The sequence below is a fragment of the Saimiri boliviensis genome, chromosome 15 (genome assembly GCF_048565385.1).
Source record: "Saimiri boliviensis isolate mSaiBol1 chromosome 15, mSaiBol1.pri, whole genome shotgun sequence".
NCBI classification, from domain to species: domain Eukaryota; kingdom Metazoa; phylum Chordata; class Mammalia; order Primates; family Cebidae; genus Saimiri; species Saimiri boliviensis.
In genome coordinates, this window is record NC_133463.1 from 4,982,375 (window position 1) to 4,995,033 (window position 12,659).

Sequence of the window (12,659 nt, forward strand, 5' to 3'; positions counted from 1 at the left end):
ACACTTCTGGGGGAAAGATGTCCTGGCATGTGCTGTACTGAAAATCAGCAAATGTGCTCACTTATGATTACTTGGCTTTGATGTATTATTTCATATTTCCACTCCTCAGAGTAGCTTTATCACTCAGAATGACTCCACATTGGTCTTTCTCCAATATCCCATTGTAAGCATGAGTGACCTTGTGTAAAAACATAGAAAAATTATGTTCTATATTAGGGAAAGTATAATCTGCTTGTGCTAAAAGATTTTTTTTTCCTTGAGATCTATCCACTTGAAATATTGTCCGGATTAGTCACCCTGGTTTCATGAGCTTGTGTGCTAGCGCCATCGATGAAGAAAAAATGCTGTACTTGCTCATGAAAAAGCTTCTGTTTTTCCTGAAAACACTGGATAACTTCTACAAAATAATTCTTGACTAATATAAGAGTGTATGTGATAGAGGACAGATTAATATGCATCAGCACGTGGGAACAAAGGCAGTTTAGAGAAAGAGTTATCTTTGGAGGCTGCAGTGTATATAAATATATTCCCATCAATATTACTCTGTAATATGGGATCGGACTCCCAGCAATAGCCATGGAAATTCCAAGAAAAAATTTAGTATTATTTGCCTGGGATAATGTGCTCTTTAAATTTAAGGATAGACTTCACATACAGTATAAGTAATATAATATGATATTTAGATTTCACATACAGTATAAGTAATATAACATGATATTTGTCTTTCTGTGCCTGGCAATTTTCACTTTGCAAAATGTCCTCTAACCTTATCTATGTTGTTGCAAATGACAGAATTTCATTCTTTTTTGTGGCTGAATAGTGCTCCCTTGTGTATAAGTACCACATTTTCTTTATCCATTCCTGTGTTGATGGGCATTTAGGTTGATTTCATATCTTGGCTGTTGTGAATAGTGCTACAATAAACATGGGATGTCCCTTTGACAGATGTCCCTTTGACATACTGATTTCAGTTCCTTTGGATATAGGCCCAGTAATGGAATTGCTGGATCCGTTTTTAATTTTTAAGGAAACTTCATACTGCTTTCTGTAAAGGATATACTTCTTTCCACTAACAGTGATAAGAGTTAGCTTTTCTTCTCATCTTCACCAGCATCTGTTATTTTTTGTCTTTTTGTTAGTCACCATTCTAACTTGGGTGAGGTGGTATCACATTGTGGTTTTGTATTGCATTTTCCTGATACTGAGTGATGTTGGAGTTGAGAGTGGAATGGTGCTTACCACACAGTGGGGCACATGGAAGGGTCAGAGATGGGGAGAGGTTGGTCAACAGGCACAGTGTTACAGTTAGATGGGAGGAATACGCTCTGTTACTCTAGAGCACAGTGGGATGACCACAGCTAACAGTAATGGATTGTATATCACAAATAGCTAGAAGAGAGGGTTTTGAGTGTTCTCACAACACATACATTATTAATGTTAAAGTGATGTATATGCTAATTATCATGATAATTACACAAAATATCCATGCATCAAAGCATCACATTGTTTACCATGAATACATACAATTACTATGTGCTAATTTTTAAAAATTAAAAAATATTAACTGAGGATAAATATGTATTCCTATGCATTTTCCCACTATGTTAATAGTGACTTGATAATTATTAAATGAAAATGTCATTTCCAAGTGGTCATTATTCCTGCGGACTTTTTGGTGCAGAATAAGAGCTAAAGATTTTCTTCTATCTCACAGGAATTACCTTTTGTGTCTGTGACAAATGGAGATGTTAAGTGCACTTGCTAGGGAGAATATTTATATTAATGGGATTAATATGCATATTCTGGATAACTGACAAGATTTATCGACTTCTTTGGTGATTACTAAGGTGCTGGCTCAAAGCTACATAGTGTAAGTTCAGAAATCTTTAGTGTATTTTCACAATTCCTCAAAGTATGTAAAGTCAACACATTGGATTAGGCATCAAAAATCTTGGGTCTCAAAGTACAAAAAAATTAGCTGGGCATGGTGGCCTGCACCTGTAGTCCCAGCTACCCAGGAGGCTGAGGCAGGTGAATTGCTTGAACCCGGGAGGCGGAGGTTGCAATGAGCCGAGATCGCGCCACAGCACTCCAGCCTGGCGCCTGGCGATGGAATGAGACTCTGTCTCAAAAAAAAAAAAAAAAAAAAAAAAAAAAAAAAAAAATATATATATATATATATATATATATATATATATATATGTGTGTCTTAAACTAGACTCCTGGCTGGGCACGGTGGCTCATGCCTGTAATCCTAGCACTTTGGGAGGCCGAGGTGAGTGGATCACCTGAGGTCAGGAGTTCAAGACCAGCCTGGCCATCATGCTGAAACCCCATATCTAAAAAATAAACAAATAAATAAATAAAAAATAAAATAAATAAAAAATTAAACTAGACTCCTCTGTTTTTAACTAGATGTGTTAATTTGGGTAGTTTACTTCATCTTGTTACCCTTATTTCCTTCTAGGTATAAACTCTGTGTGTGTGTGTGTGTGTGTGTGTGTTTGTGTTCATGCATTTTGTTTTCATGCATGTCTGTGCATGTGTATATGCATGCATGCATACATTTGCTTGTAACTAGCAATGCGGATGTAGTGGAGTTTAGAGTAGGCTGGGGCAGTGGGAGGGGAAATGGAGAAATGGGAATGTGTGCCTTCTTTTTCAAGTGATGGAAATGTTCTAAAATGGATTGCAGTGATTGTTGCACACCACTGATTATATTTAAAAAACATGAATTGTACATTTTAAAGGGTTGAATTGTAAGGAATTTGAATTATATCTCAACAAAACTATTACATTTAAATTTTTATATTACAATTATTAAGCAAAACTCTCATTATTTTAAAAATGTAGTACATGTTCTATAATCCTTACCCCACACATCTTTGTGTGAATTTTGTGACATAGTTTTGATTATCTGAGAGATCACCTTGTAGCCACATTCAATATTCAATTTCAGGCTCATCAGAGTGTGCTTTCACTACCTCTTAAATGCTATTCACCATGCTTTGCTGTAAACTGGCCACAAAATTATAACATGTAAACTAAGTATATATTTCTCTCTCTCTCTCTCTCTCTCTCTCTCTCTCTCTCTCTCTCTCTCTTTTTAATCTGAAGACAAAGACAGGAATTTGTTTGCTGCAGGATGGTAACCAGGAGCCTTTCAAAGTCCGGCTGCACTTAGCCAAAGATATTTTGATGATCCAGGAACAGGATGTGATATGTGTGTCTGGTGAGCCTTTCTATTCTGGTGTAAGTAGCTTTTTCTTCTGTTGAAAATTCTGTGTTTGTTTTTTTGTTAATAAAACGTTTATTCACAGAACATTTTAAATATGTTTTTCTTTCAGCCAACTAGTCGATGGTTCTGCCTGTAATTTTTTGCCTACATCATTAAGTACGCAGTGGTCCTGTGTGACAGGCTTGCATGGGGTTCATGAACACACATTTTGAGTCTATCTTCAGCCTGTTGTCTATGAATCCTAGCTGTCATCATATAATGGGAGTGACACTCACATTTTCTGATCATTCTACATTTGAGAACTGTACATGTCCTCTGCCCTGGTCTTATCTTGCATGCCGTTGAACTATTGAGAGTGGTGCCAGGGTGGGGGCCATCCTTCAGCATCAGTGAAGCAGGAGGCTTTAGACAGAAGTCACTGAACTCAGCCTGAAGGATGTTCCCCTGGGATAGTGACTGAATGATTCTGTGGGGCTCCCTAATGGAATTATGCCCACTTGCAAATACTTTTCTGCAATGCTCCAATCCATTGACACATTGCGCTGCTGCTAATCTAGCTTCAGAAAGAGCCGTAAATTACAGTGCAAAACTTACTTATGAGTGCTATACTTACTCATGTCCAGGCAGCATAGCTGTGAAGACATCCTTCCATGAGATTAGATTTTATTCTACAAAAAGACATCATCATAAAACAGGTTCTGGAGTTTATCATTCATTGTGTAATAACACCCTTAAAGGCATCTTTGTAACAACGCTGCCTTATGTGATCTCAGAAGAAGATGATAGACAGTACTATGTATGTAGTCTGCTCCCTGCTTTGCCCAAACATCTGTAGCTATTTAGCATGAATATTTAATGTGCACCTTATTAACAGCTTTACCTTGGAGTGTTTAGTTGGTGGTGAATAATGCTGAACTCCAGTTCTCACATCACTTCTTACTAATACCCTAGGGGAGTCACACAAAACCCCAAATCAATAGGCCTTTGCCAACTAAAGATAATGGACATTTTGCAGACTGTTAACTATTCTTTTGTCACAGACCATTTAAATTATACTGAATCATGGGCCTGGATGTCAAGGCTGATTAAACTGTTCCCAAGGGATTGTCCTGCCTTCCCTTTGCTTAATAATAGAGAAGTGGCATGAGTCATGTAACCCTCTAGAATAAATATATTACACTGGTGCCGGATGGAAGAAATAAAATCAGTAAAATTTAGTACCTCAATATTGAAATAATATTAATGATTTTAAATTTCACAGTCAGTAATAGCTGATACACATAGACCTACTCTCTCTTTTAAAGATAATTGTGCGTATAAATAAAGCTCAGAGTGTTGGGAAGAATGAAGACAGTATTAAGGAGAAACATCTTATGGCATTGTGAGCAAGCAAAAAAGCATTTGACAAAATTCAACATCCACTACAAAATACTTTCAGCAAAATATGAATAGACAAGAATTTTCTTAGTCTGACAACTGTCATTTAACTAAAGCCTCTCATTAATATATGAGTTAACACTGAACATTCTCTCTGAGATTAAAAGCAAGTCAAGGGTAATACCTTGGCTCACTAATCAATGCTGTTTACTATGCTCCTACAGTAAGTCAAAATAATATATAAACAACAAAAATTATGCAGGAAGAGGCAAAATGGCTTTACTTACAGATTTCATGATGTATGCATAGAATACCTTAAGAATTCTGCAAAAGTTAGAATAAAACAAATATTTAGCCAGGTTGCTGGGAATAAGGACAATAGCCCAAGTTAATTATGTTTAGAAATAAAATGAAATAAAATAAAAATACAATCCATGACACTAGAAATAAAATAAAATACAATCCACAATACTAGAAATAAAATAAAAATACAATCCATGATACCTCCAAAAGACAATACATTTAGAAACAAATTTAACAAAAGATATATATGATATATATCCTGAAAACTATAAAACTATGCTGAAGGAAATTAAAAGAAATAAACAAATAAATAGAGAAATAAAACATGATCATAAATTGAAAGCTAAGTATTGACAAGCTATGACATCTTGCCAAATACCCCAAACCAGTCAAAACCCCAAAATATTTTTGTAGATATGTACAAGTTGATTCCAAAATTTCCATGGAAATATAAGGACTTACAATAACTAGAAAAATCTTGAATAAAATGAGCAAAGTTGGAGTGTTTATTTTACCTGATTTCAGAGCTTACTATAAGATTCTAATAATAAACACAGTGTGCTGTTGTAATAAATTCAGGAATGTGAGTCAATGGAACATTATAAAGAGTCCAAAAATAGACCCACTCTTATATGGTCAGTTAAGTTTTGTTTTTTAATTGTGGTAAAATATACATAATCTAAAATGTACCATCTTAATTATTTTTAAAGTTCAGTAGCATTTCATGCATTCACTTTGTTGTGTAACTATCACAACCGTTCATTGCCAGAATGTTTATCATGCCATACTGAAACTCTAGACACACTGAATAGTAACTCTATATGCTCTCCTCCTTTTAACCTCTGGTAACCACTGTTCTGCTTTCTGCCTCTACATTTAACTATTCTGGGTAACTCTTGTAGGTGGAATCATACAATATCTGACCTTTTGTAGATGGCTTCTTTCACTTACCATGTCAAGATTCATCCATATTGAAACATATATCAGATTTTCATTCATTTCAAGGCCTGAATAATATTCTATTCTATATTTATACCACCTTTTGTTTATTTACTCACTCAGTAGTGGACATTGAGATTGTTTCCACCTTGGCTCTTTGAAAAATATCTCTAGGAACATGGGTGTACAAATATGTTTGAGTCATCACTTTCGATTATTTGCTGTATATACCCAGAAGTGAAATTGCTGGATAAAATAATAATTACTTGTTCAATGTCTTAAGAAACTGCCGTACTCTTTTTCATGGTAGTTGTACCATTTGCCATTTCAACAACCAAAATACAAGGGTTCCATTTTCTCCACATTCATGCCAAGCCTGTTGTTTTCTGTGGTTTTGATAATAGCTATCCAAATAAGCGTGAGGTTGAATCTCACTGTGGTTTTCACTTGCATTCTCCTATTGATTAATAATGTAGAGCATCATTTTATATATTTATTTTTGACCTGTACATCTTCTTTGAATAAATGTCTATTCATACCTTTTGTCTATTTTTGAATTGGATTATTTTGATGCTGAGTTGCAGAAGTGTTTAATGTATTTTAGATATTAATCCCTTATCAGATATGTGATTTGCACATAATTTCTTCCACATTGTGGGTTGCCTTTTTACTCTATTAAGAGTAATTTTAATGTACAAAAGTTTTGAATTTTAATAAAATCTAATGTCAATTATTTCAGTTGTACCTATTGGTTGTACCTTTTTTACCATCTCCAAGAAATAATTGCCAAATTCAATGTTATGAATCTTTTGCCCCTATATTTTCTTCTAATGTTTTAAAATTTTTGCTATTACTTGTTGATTTGGTTATGTTTTAAGTTAATTTCTGTACATGGCATTAGGTAAGGGTGTAACTTCATTCTTTAGCATTTGGATATCTAGTCCAAAATAATATACCATATACATAAACATTTATCTGTGGGCTCTCTATTCTAGTTTATTGGTCTATATATTTGTCTTTATGCCAGTAACACACAGTTGTGTCTTTTTTTTTTTTTTTTTTTTTTTTTTACTGTAGCTTTGTAGCAAATTTTGAAATCAGCTAATTTGGGCTCCTTAAGATCTCATATAAATATTAGAATGGATTTTTCTATTTGTTAAAAAAATACCATTGCAATTTTGATAAAGACTGTGCTGAATCTGTAGGTCACTTATAGTAACATGGACATCTTAATAATAATAAGCTTTCTGATAGATGAACATGGCATCTTTCCATTTATTTACATGTAGTCTAAGTTCTCTTAGCAATGTTTTGTTTTCAGTGTACAAGTTTTTCAGCTCCTTAAGTTAAACACTTAGTATTTGAAAATTTTTGATAATATTGTTATGAAATTGTTTCCTTAATTTCCTTTCTGAATTATTTATTGGCAATGCATAGAAATGTCATGGAATTTTAAATTTTGATTTTGTATTCTGCTACTTTGCTTGAATTTATTAGTTCTAATGGTTTATTGTGGAATGTTTATAGTTTCCTACGTACAAGAATATGTCACCTGTGATTAGAGATAATTTCACTTATTCATTTCAAATTTGGATGACTATTATTTCTTTTACCTGCCTTATTACTCTGGTTAGGATTTACAATATTATGCTGAACAGAAATGGTAACAGCAGACATTTTCTTCTTATTCAAGATCTTAAAGAAAAACCTTCACTTTTGAGTATGATATTTGCTGCAAATTTTTTATATACAACAGTTGTTATGATGAGGTTGTTTTCTTCTATTTGTAGTTGGTTGAGTATTCAAACAGTGTTGAATTTTATCATGGAAAAATATTGAAATTTGTCAAATGCTTTCTCTGAATCAATTGAGATGATCATGTGTGTTTTTTTTAAATTTTTTTTCTTCTGTGCTACAAGCTGCTTTCCTTACCTGAAAGTACTTCCTGGGACCCCTGTCCCAGGAAGGAATTCTATCTTCTAGGTCTGCATCTAGGGAAAGGCAATCTACAATAGAGAATGTAGCACACTCTACTTTCAGATTGCCAGATTTTCTCTGTGAAAACTCCCTTTGTCTGTTTTTTAAAACCTCCCTTGGGTAAAGGCCCTCAGACACCTTTGTATTAAAAAAGACCCTCTTGGGCCGGGTGCGGTGGCTCAAGCCTGTAATCCCAGCACTTTGGGGGGCCAAGGCGGGTGGATCACGAGGTCAAGAGATCGAGACCATCCTGGTCAACATGGTGAAACCCCGTCTCTACTAAAAATACAAAAAAATTAGCTGGGCATGGTGGCACATACCTGTAATCCCAGCTACTCAGGAGGCTGAGGCAGGAGAATTGCCTGAACCCAGGAGGCAGAGGTTGCGGTGAGCCGAGATCATGCCATTGCACTCCAGCCTGGGTAACAAGAGCGAAACTCCATCTCAAAAAAAAAAAAAAAAAAAAAAGAAAAGAAAAAAGACCCTCTCTAAACTTGACCCTCTACAGTGCATTGTTTGTGTTGTATTGTCATAATATGTAGTCCATGTGCTCTCTGGATAGGGGTCACTCCACTTAACACCTAACTACGAGATGAGTTTAATACAGTAAGAAATTAGGGCAGAGATAATCATCCAACTTTGGAGAGCAGAAAGTCATATGTGAGTATCACAACAAAAAGAGTGCTAAATCTCAATCTGCTTCAGTGAGTGCAAAGGTTAAAAGAATGCTCCAAGAAAAGGCAGATGTTTTTTCTGAAAAACCCCAGGCAAGGATGCTGTTTTGTTATCTAGAAGCAATGCTCTGAAGGCCTGAGTGGAAAATGGGACAGTCAGGGTCAGGAGACTGAGAATAAGATGGCTATCACGCAGTTTACTCATAAGCAGGGGAAAGAAAGCTCCACTCTGCTGAAAAATCCTGAGGATTATATACTGTCATAGTTTTTTTTTCTACAACCGCACAATAGAGAGGAAGCTGTTTTTTATATTTTCATACCTATTACATTAGCTGGAGGCTGCTTCTAGAACGGTCTTTGTCTGACACTTTTTACCTGTCTTGCTCAGGCTGAAAATGTTACAATTCAGTCCATTTCTTCTTGCACACTGCACAGAAAAATGCCAATACAATGAGACAACTGGTACAGCAGTAAAGAAAGAGCTTAACACTGACAAGGCAGCAAAGCAAAGAGGACAGAAGATGTTTCTCAAATCTGTCTGCCTGGAAATTTGAAGACTAAGGTTCTAAGGATAGTTTGGTGGGCAGGCATCTAGGGAATGTGTTCTACTGACTGGTTGTATCAGGCCTAAATCACACGGCTGCCAAAACTGTCTTCAGGCACTTAGTTAATCCTGGTGGAGTCGCTGGTCTGGGTGGCATTAGCTGGTCTACTAGAATGCAAAGTCTGAAAAATATCTCAAAGATCAGGCTGAGGTTTCACAATAGTGATGTTACCCAGAGGGTAACTGGGGGTGTTACAAATCTTTGGACCACTGGCTATGTGAACACTGAGCAGTAAGCAATTATAAAAAGCAATCTAGGAAACAATGTCTAGGTGTCATTTATGCCTATATCTTAGCAGAATTCAGGTCCCTGGCATAATTACAATCTTGTGGCCTTTCATTAGTTTTACAAAGGCAGTTTCAGTCCCCAAATAGGGAAAAGGTTAACACTGGGAAAGGATTTTTATCATCCTTGCTTTAATTAAACTATAAACTAAAATTTTCCATTAAATTATCAAGTAAATTCCTCCCATAGTTATCTTGGCCTATGCAGAGAAATGGGCCTTTTTAAAGGCAGTTAGCTTGTGAGGTTAGAAGCACCAAGGAGTCAATTATGCTACATTTCTCTCATTGTTATAATAGTGGAAAAGTGGTTCCAAAAGCCTTTGTGGACTGGGATTCAGGAGTGGCAGTGGGACAAGGTCTGGGATAGGGAGTTAGTGTCAGGCCTGACAGTGTCTGAATATCTGCACCAAAGGCAAGAGACAGTGCCATCAGCCCCAACATTGACCTACTGACCATGGAGGATAAACACTGGGATGTGAGCCCAGGTAAAAGGCTCACTCTGAGGGAGGGGGCACAGAAGTGAGCATTTGGAGAATCTCTAGTCAGACAAAATGTTGATATCTGAAAATCAAGGATTGGCAAATAGGCCAAAACCCTGGTGTCATGCCAAGTGATCCTCTTAGCTACTTGCTCTGAATTCCTGGACATATTTTAGGGTCTAGCTCAGTTGCTGTAACCAGAATTGAGGATTCATGGTAAATATATAAGGGTAGCCTCTGTGAGATGGCAGGATACAGGATTTGGATAGTGAAGGCACCCCTGAGAAACGGCTTTGCTTCACAAAACCTCTGGAGTTAGGGAGAGGAAATCATGTGGACAGCTAATAGTTTCAGGGTCAGTGTCAGAACACCACAGCCTGATGAACTTGTAGCTGAGCTCCAGGGCTTTATCAGGGTGAGTTCATAATGAAGGTGACTTAACAATAACACCCATCATATGGGGCTTAAAACTGCTCACCATTTCCTGATTAGTAGGTCTGGGAGTTTATAATAGAACTCAGATAGCATCTGAGAGGCTTGAGGAGGTGGTACAGAGAAAAAGCACTCTGACATATTTAGCACATCTGATTCTAATTCTAGTTACATACAGAAAGTCCTATAAAATATTGATCATTTAGAAAAGTGTGTCAACATTTTCACCTACAAGAGACAGCTAGAGAGTTAAAACTGAAATATGCAATGCATTTACTGTGACTTCTGTCAGCAGAGTAGTGCTTTCTCCAAGTGCATTCTATTAGCTACCTTTGAAGAACATTCTGTGATTTATTCAGATTCTACAGTTGAAGTTTTAGCATTGAGTTCATATGAGATAAAACCTGTTTCATCTGTGATCATTTTAAAATAGTAACAAAACGTAGGCAGCAATTATTCAAGATCTTTAGATGTAGATAGTAGAGTGACTGTTGATCAGAATGATGCATGGCAGTTGTCAGATGTGTTAAAGCTTCAGTTAACAGACAAGAAAGGGATCATCTTCCCCTGGTGATCAGAAATCCAGCATTCACTTCCTGTCATCCTTCTAAATGATTGATCACTCTAAGACAGACATATCTGTGGCTGTTCTCATGAAAGTATACCCTTCAGTGTGCCCTGATGAAAAATTAAATTTAGCCTGTGCTAATTTCAAATATTGACAAAATGTTTTTAAAAGGCAAATGGGGGCAAAATCAATACAATATGGCTATCTATTTCCTCATAGAGACATCAGTTTCAAAGGTGTTGATAGTAAAAGGTAGGAAAACCGTGAAATATTATGGAGCTTAAATTCCAAATATGGCAGAAGTATCAGATAAACAGCATCAGTACAATCAGTACCTCAGTCTAATGGGCACCATTAGACTTTAAATTCAACAAAACAACTTCTTTCAGTTTCTTGTGGGATAAAACATACAATTAGCAATCCCATGAGTGAAACCACAATTTCCGGAACATAACATTAAGAGAACTAATTTCTACTTTTAACCTTGGAATTTGTACTGGCTTCCACAAGGGTGTGACATCATGTAGGATCTGACTTTTTGAGGTTCATTATCTGTAACCACGTGATCTGGAGAGAGAAAGTATCTAAGCTAGTGTACTTATTGGGGATAGATTCTTTTTTTTTTTTTTTTTTTTTTTTTTTTTTTTTTTTTTGGGGATAGATTCTTAATAGATCATCTGGGAGGGATGTTGTGTGCAGGCTTAGATAGGAAGGTCGTTTTTTCTTTGTCCCACATCACAGAGTTACTCACTGAAATCTATCAAAACGGAGATAAGAGTCTGTATACACACACGTGCACAAAATACACATTGTTTACTTTTAAAAATAATTATATGCCGATGTTATTTGCTGATTTTAATGAGATTGCATTCTTCTTTTATTTAAAAATATTGAACTGACAAAGAATATATATATATATATATATTCAAGATTTACAATATGATGACTTGATAGATGTATATACACACCTTGTGTAATGATTCTTACAACTATTTTTGTGAAATCCATTGTTAAGTGTAAGATGCACATTAAGGATATTTATCTTAACATATTTTATTAAACCTAGCATTGTTAAAGCCACTTGTTATCATGCATCTTGTTTATTTTATCTTTAAAATAATTTTAATATGAGATTTTCTTTATACATATAAAGCAAATTTATTGACAACTTTTTAATGCTTACTTTTTCTCATATTTTGCACCTATATGTCTTTCTATGGGGCACTAAAAGTAACTCCTCTCATCTTTCTTTCAGTCCACACTCTTTCTTTGATAGATTTAGTCTGTTATTTAAATGACGGGATTTCTGAATCTGAGTATTATGTTTTTCACTTCTAAATTAATATAATAGTATTTATCTCACTGGGCAATTGTGAAGATTAAAAAGTGAATGCAAGTAAAACAGAACACAGTCTCTGGCACATGTGAGGAGCTCAAAAATAGTATGTTAATTAACATGACACATGATGCAATGTGGGTGTGTTTGGACGTGGTGATACATGGAGGACAGAGGTCTAGGTTAGGAACTGCTTTCCAGAGGATGTGATTAAGGTCCCCCCTCTTAAATTGCAGGCAGAACTTTTCAAGAGATTTGTAATTTTGCAAGACATGTGTAAGTAGCCAGCATTCTAAGCAGACAAAAAGTGTATACAAAATTACCAATTACTAACCCATGAAAGAGCAAGCCATAATCAAGGATTATTTGGTCTTGGGACATGTTGCTTGCAGGATACAGTTGGGAAGGATGTGAGATGGGTGCAAAGTGTATTGGTGGGTTGTGGTG

General features: G+C 35.8%; 1 protein-coding gene across 3 annotated transcripts in view; it reads left to right on the forward strand.

Moving 5' to 3' along the window:
- Positions 1-12,659, forward strand: part of SNTG1 (syntrophin gamma 1) — a 756,922-nt gene that overhangs the window by 423,207 nt on the left and 321,056 nt on the right. For all 3 annotated transcript variants that reach the window (XM_074386645.1, XM_074386647.1, XM_074386646.1), the window contains one exon: positions 3,118-3,252. In XM_074386645.1, the coding sequence (XP_074242746.1) occupies positions 3,118-3,252 (135 nt within the window). The remainder of the gene's footprint in view (positions 1-3,117; positions 3,253-12,659) is intronic.